Raw genomic sequence first — 20,885 nt, forward strand, 5'->3', positions numbered from 1 at the left:
TATAGAACGCAGATACAAAACTAAAATTGTGCATAAGCATGATCAGTAAAGGAGGATAGCTGCAGTTGATTATTGTACTGTACTGTGCCGTACTGTACTTGACACATTACTAAAGACCAACAGAATCCTGCCGTGAGTCTGATCGGCGGATTTTACCGGGCTTAGGATAGTGACATGCCCCTTGACCTGGTATATTCACACCTAATCAATGTCTGTGGAGTTATGGCCAACATGCTATCCCACATTCTATAATTCATCCAAGTCAGAATTGCGAATGCTACCCGGGGCAAGATTTACCAAGCAGATATAATGAAGGTTACTACGCACCCGCCGCAACCGCCAATTCCCCAAACCTCGATTCACCCCCCCTCTCCTTTAGGGCTACGGGATTCCCGACCTCCACCACCTCCCCCCGATCCATAACCACCACCCGATCAAAATCCATAATCATCTCCAGCCGATGACTCACCGCGATGACCGTGTACGCCCGGAACTCCGTGCGGATGATCTCCTGCATCAACCGCTCGGTTTGCCGGTCTACGCTGGAGCTGACTTCGTCCAGGAGAAGGATGCCACCGTGGTCCTCGTTAGTGCAATCCTCATCAGGGGAGGAAGAAGGTGTCAACCGCTGTCGGAGTCTAGCACGAAGCACCGCCCGCCCCAGCGAGAAGAGCTGTCTCTGTCCGGCGCTCATGGTCCCCGCGTACAGGCCTTTTTCTGTATGTTCTTGGACAAAGTCCCACAGTCGGACTGCTTCGAGGACTTGCTGGCATTCTGCTGGGGTGGCGGTGTTGGTTGGGTCGAGGTTCGCGCGGAAGGATGAGCCGTCCGGTAGGAAGACGGGGTCTTGGGGGACGGCGATGAGGCGTTGGCGGAGAGTTGCGCGGTGGATGCGGTGCAGTGGGAGATTGTCAATTATTACCAGCGGTTCCTCTTGGTGGTCATGATCGTTGCCGTTTGTGTTTGGGGAGGGGGGCAGCGGATCAAGAAGTTTCAGCAGGAGAGCGAGGAAGCTGGATTTGCCGCTGCCGGTGCGGCCGCAGATGGCCACTTTCTCGCCCGGGTGGATGGTGAGAGTGACGTTCTTGAGAGCTAGTGCTAGGGGTGGCCTGGTGGACTCAGAGTCGACCTCAGCCACGGTGGTGGACTGATATCTGGCGGATACACCGCGCAACTCGATCAGCCCGCGATCCGGCCAGTTCGTGGCGGGGACGATGTCCTCCTGTCCAGCACCATCACGGTCTTCGGGCTTGACGGTCTCGTTGAAAGTCTTCAGCCTCGCGATCGCGCCGATGGACGTCTCCAGCCTGGTGTAGTAAATGACGATCCCAGAAAGGCTTTCACCGAAGGTCATCAGCGAGTACAGGGATGCACCGGCGAAGGCCGAATTGGAATGCAGCCGCACGGCCAGCGTCGTCAGGACCGCCGCGATGACCATCACAACAAGATTAAGAACCAGGTTGAGCCACTCCTGGATCATGAGGAGGAGATACGCCGCGCGCTGGCTGGAGTCCACCAGCCGGGCGTTCTTGTGGATGTCCTCTGGGATAAAGCCGAAGGCACGCAGCGTGGCGATGCCTTTGAGTGTGTCGAGGAAGTGCGTGTAGAGCGGGCTCTTGGCCTCCAGGTCGAGTAGGCGCAGCTGCCGCGACGTGCGGAGGTAGTATTTCTGCACGAAGTAGAGCAGAGCGCCCAGGATGGGGTAACTGATGGCCAGGTAGCCGGACGAGGTAAGCATCACTGCGGCTTGGCCGATCGACTGGAAGACGCAAAAGAGGGTGTTGAGGGTCGCCTCGGGCAGTTCGGTGTCGATGAGGTTGAGATCCTGCGAGAAGAGGTTCGTGACCACCCCGGTGTCGGTATTGGTGAAGAAGGCGAGCGGAGCACGCATCAGGGTGCGTAAGGCCTGCTGGTGGAAATTGGCTCCAGCTTTCTTCACAGAAACGATGAAGAGCGTTATCCCCAGGAGGAGGAGGGCGATGATGGCACAGATCTGCAGGACGGCATAGATCCCTGCGTAGTACGAGCTGGAATGTGCAGGATAGATGGACTTGGTGGCGTCAGTCCAGTATGTGAGCCCTGCATTTATCAAGTTAGTCAACAAGTATGTGAAGACAAAGGCAGTGGAGACGCACAGATCGTTGGGTAATTGGTGAAAAGACCCCAGAGAGCCGCAAAGAACAGACTACAAGCCGCGACAAACCATCCCATGCTTATGATATACAGCTTATAGACGGTGGCGTCACCGACCTGCCTGGCTGTGACCGCCGCTGGGCAACCTGAGGTAGATATTTGCGTGCTGTGGACTGTGATCCCGGGTTCGAGTTTCTTGCCATCCACAGTCTGGCCTTTGTGCTCGGGACCAGGACCAGGCTTATCGTCAGCAGCAGTGATATCCTCGCCCTCCTGCTTTAGTCCCACCTCCAGATGCTGAACATAACCCGCGCGGCTCGACAAATCGCTAAAGGTACCCTGCTCTGCAACACCGCCATCTTCGAGCGCAATAATGTAGTCCGCAGCGGGGAGATGCCGGACACTATGGGTGCACAGAACCACCGTCGACCCCCTTCGTCGCAGTAGCCCATCCGGTCCAAAGACCTGCCGGAAGACTTGCTCCTCAGTATCAGCGTCCAACCCGCTGAACACATCGTCCAGGATCAAAAGGTCGGAAGGTAGGTATAGTGCTCGCGCAAGAGACAGACGCTGCCTCTGCCCGCCCGACAATGCTACACCGTCCGACCCAATGTTCGTCTGGTCTCCCTGAGATAAGGTAGCGAGGTCGAAGCGCAGGCAAGTGGCTTCCATAACTTGGTTGTACCGCTCGCGGTCAAAGGGTGTGAATCCGACAATATTGTCTTGGATTGTACCGTTCCACAGAAAGGCCGTTTGTTCGCAGAAACCAACGTGACGGGGGAAACTGCCCGTCACAACGCTGCCCTGACTGAAGGGAATTTCTCCTAGAAGGGCCTTGCAGAATGTAGATTTACCTGAGCCGACGGGACCGACGATCATTGTCAGGGACGAGGCGGGGATTTGAGTGCTGATGCTGTTCAGGACAAACTTGTCTGCTTTCCATCCGAAGTTTGCGTCTCGGATAACGATGCAATTCGAACTATTCTCCATGCTGCCAATATGGGTCTCGATCAGGGGCTGCCGATAGTCCTTACGAGGCTCCAATTCTAAGAATGCCTGAATTCGACCCAAGCAGGCCAGGCCTGAGACGAGCTCAGGAATCGACTGGAACAGCTGCGACAGCGGCTGAGTCAACAGCGTCAGGAATGAAAGACTGGTAAACATGGTTGAAGCGTTCAGTGTGGTCCGGGTGAAAGCGAAGGTCAGTGGAGGGCTGATCAACTGCGGCATGAATGCGAAGATGGCAGCGATAATCATAATCCTGCGGTATCGAGCGCCAGCCGCGAGCTCGTCGACCCGCAGCTGCTGCACGTACTCCGCCACGGGACCCGTGAGACCGGATATTTTGAGCGCTTTCATGCTAGCGATGACGGTGGCAGTGAGCCCGACCCGTTTCTGAACCCCGGACATCCAGGATCGCTGCGAGTCACCGGTGAAGTTGATCAGGATCCCTAAGCCCACGAAGCAGACTACCACCACGCCTACGCAGGCAATGAACACGACCCCGAGTTGCCGATAGAGCATCCAGGCGGCGAGACCGGCCTGGATCAGGCTCGCCCATGTCTCGTGTACGGAGCGGAGACCCATTCGGATGCGCTCCATATCGGTGCTCATGAGTGTTAGCGCAGCGTTATCATCGCTTGATCCAAGCCGGGCTCTCGTCGCGGCATGGAACATCTCAGTAACTAGGATGGAGCGGACCATCGTCCGTAGTCGGTGATGGCAGTACCAGTACAAGGCATACGAGACCGCAATTCCCGAGTAGACGAGTACGGCTGCGCCGATTAACCCATATCCCACATTTGGATCTGGCTCCGAATGAGAGAGATACGTGATGAGACTCCCGATGAATAGAGGCTGGCAGATATAGAAGACAATCAAAGCCGCCCTTGGAGGAATAGGCAGAAGTAATTGCACCCACAATGTACGGAGGAGCACCTTCAGAAGGCCAAACTTATCACCCTTCAGCTTGGCGTAGTCCATTTTCGTCGCGAATTTCTCATGCAGGGCCTGTGCATCGAAGGTGCTGTCGAGGGGGTACAGGCTTTCGATGGTAAAGGTGTGTGTATATCCAGCCCAGAAGAGCTTGTTCAACCAGAAGAAGACTCCTAGCGAGAATATCCCACTTGTCTCCTCGGGGCTGTGTTTCGTTGCGTCCCAGCTCACCCATCTCGCCTTTTGGAAAGCCTCCAGTATCAAGATGGCGGTCTTCAGCCCGACCGATGCACAGAATAAACTGCTGTAGGTGAGTTCAGAACCGCGGTCTGACGACAGGTACAGAGTTCTCGCTCGAGCGATATCGAGGAGAAGGGTGAGAAGCAAGTAGCTGTTAAGCAGCATCGAGGGTCTAGGGCTGCGGCTGTGGTCCACCACGCTCACCGTCAACATGAAAAGGGCCGATAGCAGCTGCAGGACAGAGGAAGCGATAAGCAGGCAGCTACTCTGAAAGGAGCCGACCGCGGCGAGTATAAGGAGCGCAAGTTCCAAGCCAGAATAGACCACAATGGCACCCTAAGCAGTCAGTACGTGGAAACTTTGCACGGTGTATTAGAGAAGAGCATACCGTTTTGATGGACTGCAGGATGGGCGCATTCACCACCACAGGCTTGCGTATCCGTGCTGCAGTGCGCCATAGAGATGATGAGATAAACAAGACGGAAGGAATAATTGAGAAAAAGAGACTCTCAAATTGCAGGTTGAAGTCAAATTGCTTTTGGTTGAGGTGGAGTATGTTGCCCTCCCCGTTGGCGAAGGGCATTTTGGAAACCGTGATTACCACTTCTCCAAATCTCTACTCTCTGAAGCAAGAGGAGGGAAGAAAGATTTGAGATAGGGAAAGGCAAGAAAGGATGGCGAAGTTGCGTTATAAGTGCAATCATTAGCGCACACGCGATTCTGGGCTACATGGCCCAATCACCAGTCAGGCTTGATGCAGGGTAGGAAATTGCTTACCTTACACCGACCGGAGGAGAGCAGAACTAGGCGCCTTGACCTTATACTCCTTTCAAGCACTTCAGCCACTTGCTTACGTTACTTTCTTGGGTGTCTAGTCTCTCCAGCCAAGCATTAGGTCTAACTCTAGACCCTCTAGTCATTTCTCAGGAGATTCACCCGTCAGCAGCTATTTCGGCTGCTAGCCACTGGGTGATGTCAGCATCTGACTGTCAGCCGTGAAACCAGTACCTCACTTCGTTCAAGATATTATGCCTAGATATAAAAGGGAGGTTTACCTCAAATATAGAGACAACAGAGCTATTTGGTGAATCGGACAAGAACGGCCTAAGAGTGGAGCTGGAGGCTCGTCGAAACGGAATGCGGGCCGAGGTACAAGTATGAGTATACACAGCAGGTGGAGTCTGTGGATAGTCCTCCTTAGACAATCGAAGTAGTAGTCCGCTTACTCGTATACCCAAGTAATCGGAGTATTGCCAACTAGAAGCATCGAAGTCACACAATGAGATCGTAAGGTCCGGAGAGATCACGCCACTGGAAGAACAGCAGCCTATTTGCTGGGTGCCTGATCGGCAACTCTTACCCTGCCCAGGGCAGTGAGAATTTGATAGCTCGGTATGGTAGAACCGGACAATGGGTTATCCCCATTACGGGAGTTACGGAGGGCAACGAGAATGCTTCTTTTCAGCTTTTTTATCACGCCATTTACCCTAGAGAGAATATTTGTTGGTCTCAGAGACTCTATCGGATCTAAAGCCTAGCTCTGGTTTGGCGTTCATTCTGATTGTCAGGAGTACGTATTTATTTTCTTCAAGGATTGGCCCTCTGAGCATGCCTGCTAGTGTATATTATAGCCACTTATTATAGTTCTTGATCTTAACGTAAAATACACCCACGCTAGTCAGATTCAAAATCACCCAGCGCGGCCGTATGCTATGGCATTAGGCACTACCATGTCTCTGCATGGTTGGCTAGTGGACAACGGGGATTATGATGTGCTCACATCCACCCGCTTTGCCGGCGGAGGTGGAATCTCCACAAGTCTTGTATCCCGCCCAGAACACGAGGATTCTGATCTGAAGACTCTTCGTTGGCAATACGAAGCCGCTGGTTGACCAGATCAAGATCAAATGAAATCAAGGGTCGGTTTCAGAACGTCCAAAGATTGTCAATTACTGCGGAGCTTCTGCAACAAGACCAGTGTTTCCATACTGGATATTCCAAAGGCCAACGTACCGTGACACAAACAGGGCTGATTGGGAGGAAGAAACGCTTTAGTAGGATATGCAAAGCAGCTAAAACGCCCAGCCGTCCAAGTCCATAATACCTAGCTTTAGTCCTCGGGTGCCTTGACGCGGAGGAAGGTTATTTGACCCGAGGCATGGCCCATGATCAGAAGATCATCGCTGGCTAGGGCACACGTAGCCCGGTACTCCAAGGGCAACAGAATCCTTTCCTTGCCAGCCACCACCCATGTATCATCCACTAATAGATCACGAGAAGAGGCATATCTCGATCCGGAATAGAAGGATCGAACATCCACTCGACCGACGTTCGTGTCCAGGGTTGCACCGTCGGCCGAGAAACGCAGGGTTTGTGGACAGGCTGCCACCGTCCGGGTGCCGATCAGCTTACCCGTCTGCACGTCCCAGAGGTCTGTTCTGCCCTCGGATAAGTCATATTCCCTGCTGTAGGTGGAAGCTAGCAAGCTGGCATCCGGGGAGAAGGCAAGAGCGCGATTCGCCTCTCGTCTGAATCCCGCTATGGTGCTCCGGATCAAGGTCCAAGTATCCGTTTTCCAAAGCCAGAGTCTGCCCCACTCACATATGCATGCTAGATATACCCCATCCGATGACCAAACAATGTGAGTAATATCGCTTTCGAGGTCGTCAGAAGATTCCAAGCTGCTGTCGTCGTCAGGAAGGAGTTCCACAGGGCGTCCGTCTTGAGCAAGGAAAACACTGTCATTAGGGGTAGCGGGCGTAAAGGGTACTGCAAGCTTGATTTCGAGACCTTTCGATGCCAAATTCCAGATTAAAACGCAGTTCTCGGGAGATGTCGCTCCGGCCAAGAATTCACCATCTGGCGAGAATGATAGACAACAGACCACTCCACCATGCCCCTTCAACGGTGGCTGCAGCTCGCCAGTATTGCTCCCCCAGACTTTGACAAGGTAACTATCACTTTCGCCAGGAGACTCTGTGTCGTAGACTGCGCCGGCGCAAAGACTGCTGTCTGGACTGAAGGTTACCACGCAGGGGTGAGACTCTCCCCTCTTCAGGCTGTGTACCCGGTCCCCGGTCTCCGTGTTGTGGATATGAACTGTCCCATCCACACAATTTGCTGCGAATGATTGTCGGTCGTTCGTCAGAAGCAGATCCAACCGTGGTTTGATCCACTCCTTTTTAGCTTTCTTGTCACATATGAAACCCCAGGCTGTAGATGCATAGATCCATAGCCCGTCAGCTTTCTTGACAAGAGAATCCAATTTCTCTTCCTCCGGCCATTCTGAGCCAAAGTGGTGCCACTGGGATACTTCGCCAAATTTGTGCTTGAGGACCATCTTGATATCACGATGAGACATTTCCAGATCAATAGGTGTTTCTGCCCCCTGAATAGCCTGCTTGCAACCACGAGATCCAGTTACCACATGGTCAAAGCTTGAGAAGATATGGCTTTGTGGGCGGCTGGTGAGGAGAAACTTCAGACGAATCGAGCGCAGTTGATGCGCTTCGTTGATCAGTTCTAATATGGTATAGACAGGATCTTCGTTGTGCGTAGATTGACACCCATCAAGTTCATCTATGACCACAATCAACGTGACAGGCAAGAGGTGATTGTTCCTTTCCAAGCCCATCAAGGGCTTAAGAATCAAATTCTATCACTGCATCCGGACCGAGGCATGTTCATTGCTCGACTCCGGATGCTCTTCAAGCGACTTACGAATCTCGGACTTGAGCTCGGGTAGACAATTCGCAAGCGATTGGCAAAGAGTGGGGAAGAGATAGGTGGCATTGCTCTGCCGGCTCTCATTCTTGTCGGTCGAAGAAAAAGCTGGCACCGAGGCAAATAGTTTCCGGGAGGGATGTTCGGTCACGACATCGCTCCGCAATGGTTCGTGAGATGGTAGACTTACCCCCACCGGCTACCCCACAGAGCCAGAAGATGTGTTCTGGCCCAGGGGACTGAATCCAGTTATGAATCTTCTTGAGGATGCCAATCTGAGTCCCTGCAAAGCATTTATCCTTGGTGTCATTTTTCTCGGCCCCAATTCCCGCTTCGGGTGCAATCTTCAACCTGTCGAATATCTGGTTATCCACAATTGTCTGGTTGATTTGGTCAATAAGCGGTTGGGAGCTGGATCAAGACATCTCCATACCTCAAGTTCTTTCTTCAACTCGCGCGAGGTCGTCTCGAAGCGCTGGTCCAAGTCCAAAAACGTAGCGCTATCCATTGCTTCTATGTCGCGTCGAATTCCTTTGTCCAGGCCCTCGATCGTCTGGAGCATCCCCTTCCAGTCTTCCGGGGCTGCCAGATCTTCCAAAATTCTGAAGATACTGGAACGAGAATAGTGCCGCGCGAGGCGGATTTGGAAGAGAAGGATATTGGCGTATAGTTTGATGATCTGGGCTCTAATGGTTTGGGCCAGGGCCTCCTGTTGCTTTGACCGAGAGGTCGTTTCTGCCGTGGAATATCTCTGGACCCAATTCTGTTCCACAACCGCGTAAAGGGTCAGAAGCCTTGTAATGGATTCAAATCCATTCGAAGCATCTGCATCCTGCGAGAGGGTTCGGGTGATGGGTCCGACTAGGAGGACCAATGCTCCTGCCCACGCGAGGGCGGCGTGGGGCTCTGAACCCACTGCCGTAGTGACGAGGCCTTGCACCGAGATAAGTAACTTCACGACGCGGTCGACCTGATCTTTGACAATGATCTCTTTTCCTCCGAGGTGGAATCTGGTTCGAGAATTCTGGATGTCCTCGAATCTTCGCTCCACCACCGAGCAAAGACGCGGACTGATGTCAAAATCCCCTTCCTCGGCATCCTTGTCCTCTCTGCTGTCCTCCAAAAGGGCGAGCTGATAAGCTTTGATTACTTTGGTTGTGTTTGGGTCGCACGTGAGATGCTTATATGCCTCTCGCCAAAGACCTCTGAGGTCTGTAGCCGTTTCACCGGGAGCCTCATTCTCGGAAATGTCGACTGGTTGATCAGAAATAGATGGAACCAGTGTTGTAAAGTTATTTTTTGCAGCTTGGGGTCTCGGAGAGTCACCCTGGGGGTTGTTGACAACTTGCGCAGCTGCTTGTGGCTGGTCCGTGGTCCGATCGTCCTTCCCCTTGCTGGAAAAAACCCCCAAGAATAATTTCCAACAGCTCCCAGACGAGAGCCTGGCATCGTGGGATGTTGGGTTCCCCATGATTGACGACGGGGACACTTAGAGTTGAGGTATTGAGTTGACGAGAATGAATTTCCAGGCCTCCCACGTCGGAAGTAGCGAGTGCGGAGCTCAATCTGAGGGGCATTCAGCTGCTGTTGTGGGTCACGATGATTGGACTGCTGTCTTCAAGCAAACTGCAAATCTTAACCTATCACACTGCGCTACTGCAGTGATGTGGCAGTGGAGACTTGAGATGCGTCGATGATCCACCAATCTGAATCACCTTTCAGCACTAGCGCGAGATCCCAGCCCCGACTTCAATTCCAGTTCATAAGTTACATGACCCCTGAAAGGTGGTTGGAAAATCCCTTCACGGCTGAAAGCATTGACTAGAAATGGTTCTGTCATCGCAGCAAGCAGGAACTTCATCTTTTCGTTGTTGAATTAGCTTTAAGACCATACTCCAGGAAATCCACTTCATGTCATGAAGGATGTCTGCTTCCTCGATCGCGATCGCGAGTACGCTAATATCTACGCTAATCGCAAAGCCAATCTTGCCCCAAAGAAGCCAACAGCCTGTGCCCGCGGGTTCCAACCGTAGAAAATGTGTTTGGGGGGTTTTTGGTGGTGGTTATAGTGTAGTCCACGTCGCGTAGTCCACGTCTTCTGATGTAAAGAGATGTAATTTCAACTCGGGTGGCCAAGATGTGCAGAAGAAATCTATCTTTCAACTGTATCACCTAGTTTTCGGCTTAATCCTCTGTACTTGGTTTGGGTTCTAACCGCTGCTGTTGATGCACAGAAACGTGTAAAATATACATATTGTCCGCTACTCCAGTCAGCTGAAAAGTCTATCCAAAAGTTCATGTCGGATTAGAAATGGACATCCCTCACTATAATGATATTTTGCTTTATCATAAAGGCTTCTATTGTTTAAGTGTACTATTGAAAACCTCTCAATCATTTTCTGGTACAAGATTTATATGGTCGAAGTAAGAAATCATATTCATACATGTGAGGTTAGCTTGAAGTGATTGTCCCACTTCAACCCTGCTAGTGATGTTGTGTGTCACAAAGGTCTTTCTTCCTTAAGTATTCGTCGTCCTACATGGCAATACAGACTGATGATTGCCAGTCTACTTAGCAAGTCGATCACACAAGTCTCCTCTTCCTATTCCCTTCTGCGGCCACCCCGCGCTATGAGTCAAAATATGCATCCATTATAAATCTCAACAGTATGGCGAAAGCTTTTTGATGAGGTATCCGACTATGCGATGATTTTCTATAGCTAAGATGAATCACATAAAAAGTAATCAAGGATGAATTAAATCATATTTTCATGATGTCTCTGTGTGGCATAACCCGATTAGTCTGGGGGCCATTAATTCGATACCGCAGACATGTTCGTGGAGTAGTTCGATTCAGGACAGGTCCCTACTCAAACCGACCTAGATCTACCCTTCGGAGGAGATAGCGGCTCTGAACGGACAACGGGATGATAACTGGATACATCGTACATGCATCGTCAGTGGCATACTTAAACTTCAACGTTGGAGGTTGCGCGCGGGTTGCCGTATTGTCAACTCTCGTCACGATGATTGTCAGACAAAGGTAGAGGGTCTTGACCATGGCATTGTGCATGATCTTAGAAGAGTGTCAACCATTTGTCCATCTAGTTCTCGTTTCCTGAAAACGCTGACGTTCCTTTTCGACAGGGGAAGGATATAGACGGGTATCAGAGTCTCGCATTCAGGGGCCGTCTGGTAGTCATAATCGGTAATGTTGAGATCGACCACGAAATAGGAGTGCTTGCCGGGGTGGATATTGACGGTGACGGTGACGAAACAAGTCTCATTATCTGCACTGTATTCATGAAGACAATCCTGGACCTGTGTGGCAAAGGGGCGTATAGACCCTAAATAATCTTCAGGGTCAAGAATAATTTTCGGAGTATCACCGAGTATTCGCATCGTGCCGGAACCAGTCGTCCTACACAGATCGAAAAGAACCCATCGGATTTGGCGCAAAATGCGGTCGCGAACATCTTCGCTTGAGTCATCGATGGTGGAAGTAATGATATCTGTTCTCAGAGGTAGGATAATGGAATATGATGAACGTTGCCAGCTTCCCCGCTTCTTGTATAAAGGAGAATTGGGGTTTTGAATTCCATCAATATGCCCCTACTCCAAAGGAGAGGAATAATGATACAAGCTCCTCTCTCTCAACCACATCTTCCAGCACGCCCGGCTCGATGCGATCAGGATCATAGGGCCGGCTTTCGGGATAGTAGGCTTGAAGGGGTCGGGCTCGGTGAGAAAGGCGTCGAAGAGGTTGGCCTCAGAGACATACGAGTTGAAGAAGTAGAAGATTTCTTGGAAGTCGTTTGACTCTTCTTTGGGCCAGTGATCAACATAGAACAGATCGGCCGAGTCAGCATGCTCGAAAACCTAAGGGGTGAGTTTCTCTGTTTCGTCATCACTAGTGGGCATCTAAGATGGAATAGTAATCTGGACCCTTTTCATGGGATTGTAAATTGCTGGGAAAGAATTGACCGATGTCGATCATTGTTGAGTTGATTGTGGCCGACATGGTAGGGGTGGGCTGTGGAGGCAGCTCTGGAGCAGTACCTACCTAGTACAGTACATTAGTAGAAGGTGGGGGGTGTTAAGGGTGTTTGCCCAGTGGTCACGGGGTGAAACTTTTGTTTACCAGACTCGCGGCTCAGCTATTTATCCGGGTTCCAGGAGCGACCCGGAAGTGATGAATACCTAGTAGTAACAGGTAGTCATTTCGGTGAAGTAGTGTCATAAGGAACTTGGGACTCTGGAAGCCAGTCGGAAAAGACCTCGGGCCCTTTGGTTCAACAAAATACCGGCCCGGCTGTTTATCCGTACTCTTGGGGCGGGTTGTAGTTTCCATCTATGGTTGGTACAGTACGGTACAGTACAAGTGTACCTTTAATGGTGAGAACATTAGGCCACTTCATTCGTAATCCATGCCACCGTGGCCAAGCTCGTGATACTTGTTTTCTCAAAGTACATGAGTCTGCACTCTACATGAATGTATAGTATTTAACGTGTAGACGAAGTGACACTAAGGGTGGGCATGCTGCGTACGTCGCGTAGATTATGTTTATGTTGTGGCGGACTTCTCATCTTTGCCCTCGGTGTATCTTTCACCTCGGACATCGTTCCTCTCCACCCCTAGTCAACCACTTCAAAGATCCACTCGTCTTGACAACGCTTACTGCATGCCTTCCTTCCTAAATTTGAGAAGCAGCCGGAAGATGGCCCGAGGTGGTGATTGATTAATTGATTCTTGATTTGTAGTAAGAGAGTGCGGTCAACTTCCGTGCGCCGCACACGCCATCCCGGTCTTGACTAATATCAGAGCAGCGACAAATTAAGAATTGAGTCATGGTGCACGGGGGGGTCCGGATGTAGTGGCTTATCGCCGATAGCGGCTCAACTCACACGAGAAGTTAAGCATGGCCAAGACCTCCCCTATCCATTCAAACCCACAGTCTACCCACAGTCTGCGGCTTGACTGACCCGCCACTAGACAATTTGCGGAAGGGGACGCGACGGCCATATCCGCAAGCCTTGCTATTGGCCTAAAATTCGGCCGACAGCCTTACCTGCAGAACGTTGAAGGCATCAAACTCGCCGGACCACGTTTTGTACTCCACAACGGGGCGGCGCGGACGTGCAGATTATGAACCATAAAACCCCTGCCCCTGCCTTGGCCATATGCCCAGGTTAGTCTGGTGTTAGGTGACCGGGTTTCAGGGTCAAGTCTGTCGGCGGTCGTTACCACAAATTGTATGAAAAGATTTTCACTCGGCCAAAATGCAGATCAAGACGAAGACAGGTGTCACGACGCGCAGCCCCCGGAGCAAAGGCTGTCTCATGTGTCGTCGCTCGAAAGTCAAGGTAGGATCATTTCTTTCTCTATGATCTCTGATTCGAGATTCTCGGGGATGGAGACACTGATGAGAATAATCAAGTGCAATGAAGGGCATCCGCAGTGTAGCCGCTGCGTCCGTCGGGGCACTGAGTGTAGCTATCCTGATGCCCTAGAGCTCGATTTTCGCGATGAAAACAGTAAAGCAGCAGCCCGCACTGCTGCTCTCTGGCGAACGCGTACCCAGGCGGCAAGACTGCTGCGTGAACCCAGCGCCCCCAGCCGCACACTGGAGGATCTTCACGACCGGGTTATAGCGTCATTCTATCGAGATTTCGACTGCAGCGCCAAGGTCTCCAACCCCTGGATCGAATTCTTCCAGATGCTACCCACACTCTACCGCCAATCAGCCAGAGTTCCCTCCTCCCCCACCCGCCAGGCGATCCGTGCCCTGGCTCTGGCCCACCATTCGCGTCAGCAGCAGCAGCCTGTCCCACAGCTGGAGATCATGGCGCGGACCGAGTACTCGCACGCTATTACCCAGATTCGGCTCCAGCTGCAGCGAAGTCACGGGGTTCCGAGCACGGAGACCGTCGTCTCGGTTGCGCTAATGGGGCTCTTTGACTCAATCCTTCCCAGCCCGGACCCAGTGCATTCCTGGCATGCGGCCCACCAGCACGGAGCTATCTCCATGGTGCGGCAGCAAATCGCCTCCCCCACCTCGGCGGCCAGCATTGATCCTTATCTGCTCAAATATCAGTACCTGCTAATGGTAATCAATTGCTTAAATCAACGATCACGGCCGCAGCTCCCATTAAAATGGTGGGCCGCGGTGATGAACCCGGGATTCTCGGCCGCCCATCTGTTCTGTACCATGTATCGGCTCGCACAGTGGCAAGCCGAGATCGACTCACACATTGTCACTTTTAACCACCACGCCATGTCTAACATGGTCGACACTTTACTCGCGGCCGATGATGCATTGGATGCATGGGAAACCCAACTACCCCCGAGCTCTCACTTCTCCGAGCGGGAGGTCGGGGGCGATGATCCCGCGATCCTGCAATGGTCCGGCGCCCCATCCCGGGTCTACGTCTACGAGACTAGCTGGAATGCCGTGCCTCGCACTTTTTGTTTCGCCACACGCATCATGATCTGCCAAAATATCCTACTGTGCCACGGCTACGCGCAGGATGCAGAACAGACCATTGTGGAGATGATTCGACACATCTGCCGCAGCACTCACGCAGTAATCAGTGGTGGCGGTGATGGCAGCAACGACGCGGAAGAAGGGCTTTCGATGCGCGGGCGGGCGATTGTGTGGCCGCTGAATGTCGCCGCCTCTGCCCTCCAGCGCAACCCGAGGGTTCTGGCGCAGGTGGGCGTGGAGTCTGCCCAGTGGACGCGACGAGCTCTTCAGCATGTGCTGAGGCTCTCTGGGAGTAGTTTGGCTCTTAACCTGGATTACAAGACGGAACAGTGAATGCTTGACTTGTTCCAAGCATTTGGATCGTGTAGGTCAGTAGGAATGGGTGCTTGAATGAATAGCACTATGGGGGGCCTGGTTGATCTTATATGTGTGTTCATGGGAAAGATTCTTTGTGGGACTTCTCCAGGCAACTACATTGATCCCATCCAATCAAGAAATTGGCGCAGCCAAAGACGACCCGACCCAGGGATCCGGCTCACTTCCAGCCCTGCCAAGGAAGCTTAATCTCCAGCTGCGGAGGGAAAATAAACCCTCCGATCGGGACGGAAGTGTACCTGAGGCCGACCCAAAGCGGTATTTCTTCCGGCCCTGAGTGAAAGTTTTCCTCTTTTCCTCTTCTTCTTCCCCCTCCTTTCTCTCCCCCATTCATCTATACTTCTTTCCTGTCCTGCTATCATCTCTTCCATACTTGGTCTATATTTGTCTCTCTGACTTTCAAACACCAACTCGCTGCAATCCTGCAATCATAATACCCGCTATTTCTTCTATCGACTCCGAATGGCTGATCCTCGCTCTATGAACTCGCTCGTGTCCATCATCTCCCCCATCCCACGCGTGCTGGCTCTACTGCAACTCTTCTGCGAATCGGCAAACCTCACCCACCCGCCGTAACTTCCCAACGCGAAATGAACTACTTTACACCTGTCTTTCGATGCGAGGTGGAGGGGATCGCTGAGACTCAGTGGCTGGGAAGTGGTATGGACGCAAAGATGGACATGAGCGACACTCCGCCCAATGAGGTCACTGGATTCCGGGTCAGACGGAGCCCAAGGCTTGTTGATCGCTGCCTCGATGTCATGGTCCGGATTTCCGGATCTGTACCGGTCTTTTTCATGATTCTAGCCGGTCTGTTGACGTGGGCTCTGTTGGGCATTCGCTTTGGAAACTTGAGCGTCTGGATTGCTTCCATCTCCGATGTTCAAGCTATTCTCTGTTACGTCTTTGATTCTTTTATCATGCGTCAGCTCCTGCGCCAGTATTCCGAGCAGCGCGAAGCCATAGTCGAGCTCCGGTCCCGCAGCCACAGTCATCAACGCATGCTCGCCAGCATCCAGAGGAAGCTAGGACAAGACGGGATCCGTCAACTCGCCGAGAAGTGCAACGCGGAGCCTGTGGAGCCAATTGATTACAGTTTGCACTCTCAGGGGCCTTTGGCTCGGGGTATCATGCACTCCGCGAGGGCGTTTGGGCATGTACTCAGCTCCCTTCTCTTTTGGGTCTGTGTCGTGATCTGGCTAGGCTTCGGTCCGCATTGCAGCTGGTCTGACCGGTAGCAACTCTACATCAACGACGCGACATCCGCGCTGATGATCCTGGTATTTGCGTTTCTCGCCTGCCTCCGAGAACGCTACGCGGATCATAGCAACACCTCCCTGGATGCCATTTTCCGACTCGACTCGACCCTCGAGATGAAGCTTCGCTGCTTGACAAAGGAGGATCTACCAAACCCTATGGTGGTTGACCCCCCACCCAAGGAGAATATTTTGCAGGTTGTGATCTTCTACTACGCGGACATCATTGGAACCTTAGTCGGCCTCGTGTTTCTCGTGCTTGTGATCATCGCCTGGGCTGCGGTCGGCCCTGTCCTCCACTATGACAGTAACTGGTGGCTCCTGATTGGGACGTACGCCGGACTGGTGGGTCTATTTGACAGCTTCGTTCTTCGTAATGTTCAAAGCAAAATGCATCAGTACATCAAGAGCCAGATGAGGATGGTTTTGAACGCAGATGCGGCGCTGCTCACAGAACTCTTCCTTGCTACCGATGACAGCGCAGGCAGCAGCGCCCCGCGCCAATCTCTAAGCCAGGCAGTCTCCCGCCAGATGGATGCGGTTACCTCCCATGTTCTCATGGTTATGGCAGGCTTTTTACTCACCATCGGCTGTGTGGTTGCGTCCAGCGCTATGAAGTGGAGTCTAACCGGACAGTTGATCTCGAACGTACCGCCCAGCATCATCGAGACCTTCTTCATGCTGATTCTCATCAATGGTCAGAACGACGCCGAGGCCAGCGTCCATAGAGACCTGGACGACTTGTACCACCACCGCCAGCGACTGTTGTCCTTCACGCAACTTACGAAAGAGCTTTTGGAAGTACATGGGCAGTCAGACACTGCTACGATGCCTGCGCCGTGAGAAGACACTTACATCGCGCGGCTGCAGACAAAAATATGTGGACATTTAACATGCAGGGTAATTGTTGCTGGTGTTCAAGTCTGAGGTCTCAATCTGAGCGCTGAAACCTTCATCAATGCGTATTTTGTATGACTGCGCACTTGGTCGGCTGTATCTGCTTTTTATTGATTGCTGGTTAATTGCTTATGATTTTTTTCTGTGGCGTCATTGCCTTTTGGGGATGAAATTGGCTTCCAGCTCTCGCTGGTATAATACTTCTTGCCTCTCCCATGTTAAGATTAGTTTGCCCTACTTTCCACTCCTAGACAAGACAGTCAAGTCTGTTACTTGCTACTTAACAACTCTTGCCGTTTTAATTGCAAAAAAGAACCCCCGCAAGTTATGCAGCCCGGTCCTTCTACTGTTAACTATTCCTGATACTTTTTTTTGATTTATGTTTCATTTCTAGTGATAAAAGGTCGTGCATGTACTTTATCTTTATTTTTCTACTACTCTCGATCTGCATATAAGCCACCCCTACAGGAAACCAAGAGGATCCAGGGCACGCTTTGCCTTGGCTCCCATTTGAATCCTCGTAATAGAGCTTCAGTCTATCAAATCTGTCGGAGGCGCTCCCAATCACAGTACCCAATAGAAGTGACAACAGCTAATTTCTATTGCCTTTACTAGACCTGCAAGATGATCTAAGGATGAAAGCAGAAAGCCAAACAACGTAAAGGTGGATAACTCATCACGATTCAGTATCTGGGTGCATCTGATATCAACAATACCTACTACCAAGTCATCGGATCCCATATCATTTCCTCTCAAACAATACACACGAGTCGAATACGAACTGTTTTTGCTGGATCTGTTTCTAGCTTGATGGCTGTTGAAGATGACATTAGGGATATGGGAATATCCTGGCCCCTTGGTCACCGCTATCCTACATATATCTTTTATATTATGGGCTTTCTCATTTTTCTATCCCATTGAGTCTCACCTGCCGCGACGTCGAGTGTTTGGCGTTTGCGAGGCACATGAAGACGAACGTGTACCTACTTGGTGTACAACTGTACAGTCCATAGTTATAGGATACTGTGATATTTTATAATGCTTATAACAATACATGATCACACCTGAGCCGAGCCGAGCAACTTCCACTGGGGGTGGGGCGGAGTGCTCGCCTCGTTTTGTTCGGAATCGAACAGCTGCCCATTTGTTAGGTTTCTCTCCGAATGTTTTGAGATCCCCACACCCTCACTGATTTAAAGTCTATGAAGTTTCTAGGGGAGGTTCTCGGTCTGGGAATGGAGTTGATCACGGCTTATTTGCTCTACAAGCGCTCGGAAAAACGAAGAACTGGTATGTCATGTCACGTCGCCTGTATGGTTCCTTGTGACCCTCGCATGCTTATTTGCATTTCGCTCGAATAGAAGCTGGAGTAGGAACTCAATGATCGTTCTCTGTAGGCGTGACCGCCGACGGGGACTTAGACGCGTCATGGATTCGACCGATTGAGGAGGGTATATACAGAATGGGAGAGTATAAGGTCTGGATACTGTGGTTGTTGCGGCGATATATTTAGTTTCGGAAAGGTGCTTGCGCCTACTTTGGCACCCCCGCTGAAGATGAGATGTGTTTTTAGGTTTGGTAGAATGTCACCCGTGCCCAGTTGAGCAGGTGAAGAGAGGAATTTGCTTTACCGGTGCTGATGATACACGACCAAGGCACTGAGGGAGTCGGGCCAGGAAGCTCGAGGATAACAATAGTAACTTGGAAGCAGGTTAGCGGATATTACGACAGCACATGATGGTTGTGTTCTGAAAATGATCTGGTCTTGTTAGAGATACTATATAGTAGTGAGTTAGGGCACAGTTGAGATCGAGTAACACCAACTGGCATCTCACTTCACCCCTCCATAGCCCTTCTGTATGCATTTCTTATCCTATCACAGTAATTATAATCATAATCGAACTGGACAGGATAGCGAAGAATATTTGCTCCTGGCCTTTGTCCTATCCCTCGATCTCAACCCCTGTATTGTTATTCCTGAGCCTATTCGCCTCCGCAGTCTGTCTAGCCTGACCGAGCGCAACAAGTTGGCTCTTCAATACCTTCATACTCTGAATACTCACCCCTTCCTCCGGATCGAACAGCGCATCGAACGATACTACTTCACCTCTGGCCCGCATCACGGTAGTCAAAGCAATCGTCCTGACCAGAGTAATAACCTCACTGCCCCTAATAGCAAGACTGACCTTCTCTGGCATCTTGTGGTCCCAGTATATCTCCGGCGAATTATCGATGCCCCGTGGCGGGAGCGTCAGATCGAAGACCAGCCGCGTAAAAGGGGAAAGCTTCATCAATTCCTGTCTCCATGCTTTGCTGAGGGGGTCGAGATTCAGGAATTCGTGTTTAGCGTTGCAGCAGGATGTTGCTGCAGGGTTGGAGGGGGAGGTCGCACGGGGTCGGCGACATGATTCGAGGATTTCTGTGTTTCTGAGGGGCTGGAGTAGAGCGATCGTGGCTTGACGTTGGTTGGAAGTCGGGATGGATTCGGAACTGAGATGAGGTAAATTCTCTATATGGCAAAAGTTGTGTAGGACCGTTGCATCGAAAGTGTTTTGGGAGAGAGACATTTTCAACGCAATGGGAGAAGAAGAAGAAGAAAAGTCAGCATGGAGGCAGCTTTGAGAGGAGGGGCAGGCCCGTTTTAAATAGGGCTGACATCACATGCGCAGTCTAGCCTTGTTTAAACAATGAGTCACTTCGTGCATCCAGCCTGATTTCTACTCGGATATAGTTCTCTTGCGCAGTTTTGCCTGGGTGGCGAATGTCAACCGGGCGACTGCAGGGGTCTAGCTAAGAAGCGTGAACTCAATATCTCGCTGGTCGCTTTCATACATCCCGCAAATGCTCCTATGTTGAGCATACCACTGCGCGCATATTATCTTTCTGACAAATACGGCCATATTGTTCAAGATTTCACTAAGTCACGTCTGCCATGGCCAGTAGCAAATCTACGTATTCTACATTTATGATACATCAGACAGCTGGAGAGAACTTTCCCGCCCCCGATGCAGATCCTGCCCCTCATTCCTTACTTGACCCCTGCAGTGTCTGTCCCACGCAAAGAATGACAGCTATTTAATCATAGGACGTTCCACCCGCTATGCACATTTCCCTGCTGCCAAACTATTTTTCTTCGCCACCCGTCTTTCCCCATGCTTTGGAAATTGATCAGAGCCTCCTCTCTTACCGGGAAGAGTCAATTCATCCGTGCCTATACGACACCACCACTGTGGAGAGCACTCGAGAAAGGAGAGGGTGCTTTTCTGGCGTAACAATGCGATGTACTGACATTATCACTGATTTCTTCAGCAGATGTTCCCATCGAAAAAGACGAGCTATACCAATACCAACGCTATCGCTGGCTGTCCGTTCTTCCTTCTCTTATGTACTGAAGTGCTTATTAACAGTTCCACAGCACCAAGGAAGCCGAGCAACTGGCCGCGCGGTATCGCAAGTTTCGGCTGCCAGCACTGATCAACGCTGCCATCGAAGTAGCCGGGGGTGATGCTTCCAAATGTAAAGCGATCTGCTACAATGGGCCTACGGTATGACTAATACTGCACGACAGGTACCAAGGTCCTCAAATGCATTGAAGGGCAATACAACAAGGCCTTGATCTTGTCGATGAACAATGGCCAGGAAGTGGTGGCCCGGCTACCCAATCCCAACGCCGGACCGAGATTCTACACCACCGCATCGGAGGTGGCAACGCGGCACTTTGTGGGTATCCAATCTCTGTGAACACATTAGTTGAAATTACTTGTTTATGTACTCAACAGCTCCGAGACCACCTCGCTATCCCCATCCCTCGAATCTACGCGTGGTCTGCAGATGAGACAAA

General features: G+C 51.3%; 4 protein-coding genes across 4 annotated transcripts; 2 read left to right on the plus strand and 2 right to left on the minus strand.

Moving 5' to 3' along the window:
• Positions 1-52: 52 nt before the first annotated feature.
• Positions 53-5,157, minus strand: ASPACDRAFT_82088 (putative ABC multidrug transporter). The gene is made up of 3 exons (XM_020206025.1): positions 4,697-5,157; positions 2,136-4,644; positions 53-2,079 (listed from the first exon to the last, which is right to left on the minus strand). Exons 1-3 carry the CDS (start codon positions 4,889-4,891, stop codon positions 320-322), a joined length of 4,464 nt encoding a protein of 1,487 aa, XP_020051586.1. The 5' UTR covers positions 4,892-5,157; the 3' UTR covers positions 53-319.
• A 1,261-nt stretch (positions 5,158-6,418) lies between these two features.
• On the minus strand, positions 6,419-11,433 carry ASPACDRAFT_47991 (uncharacterized protein; the record flags this gene model as incomplete). Its single annotated transcript, XM_020202042.1, has 6 exons — positions 6,419-7,887; positions 8,029-8,139; positions 8,222-8,411; positions 8,465-9,285; positions 10,981-11,107; positions 11,164-11,433. 6 exons carry the CDS (start codon positions 11,431-11,433, stop codon positions 6,419-6,421), a joined length of 2,988 nt encoding a protein of 995 aa, XP_020051587.1.
• Positions 11,434-13,311: 1,878 nt separating this feature from the next.
• On the plus strand, positions 13,312-14,849 carry ASPACDRAFT_47992 (Zn(II)2Cys6 transcription factor domain-containing protein; the record flags this gene model as incomplete). The annotated part of the gene is made up of 2 exons (XM_020202043.1): positions 13,312-13,395; positions 13,470-14,849. 2 exons carry the CDS (start codon positions 13,312-13,314, stop codon positions 14,847-14,849), a joined length of 1,464 nt encoding a protein of 487 aa, XP_020051588.1.
• Positions 14,850-15,481: 632 nt separating this feature from the next.
• ASPACDRAFT_47993 (uncharacterized protein) lies at positions 15,482-20,785 on the plus strand (the record flags this gene model as incomplete). The annotated part of the gene is made up of 6 exons (XM_020202044.1): positions 15,482-16,072; positions 16,130-16,986; positions 18,960-19,315; positions 20,357-20,408; positions 20,460-20,560; positions 20,613-20,785. 6 exons carry the CDS (start codon positions 15,482-15,484, stop codon positions 20,783-20,785), a joined length of 2,130 nt encoding a protein of 709 aa, XP_020051589.1.
• Between the last annotated feature and the right edge of the window lie 100 nt (positions 20,786-20,885).

The sequence above is a fragment of the Aspergillus aculeatus genome (assembly GCF_001890905.1).
Source record: "Aspergillus aculeatus ATCC 16872 unplaced genomic scaffold ASPACscaffold_21, whole genome shotgun sequence".
In the NCBI taxonomy this organism is placed as follows: Eukaryota; Fungi; Ascomycota; class Eurotiomycetes; order Eurotiales; family Aspergillaceae; genus Aspergillus; species Aspergillus aculeatus.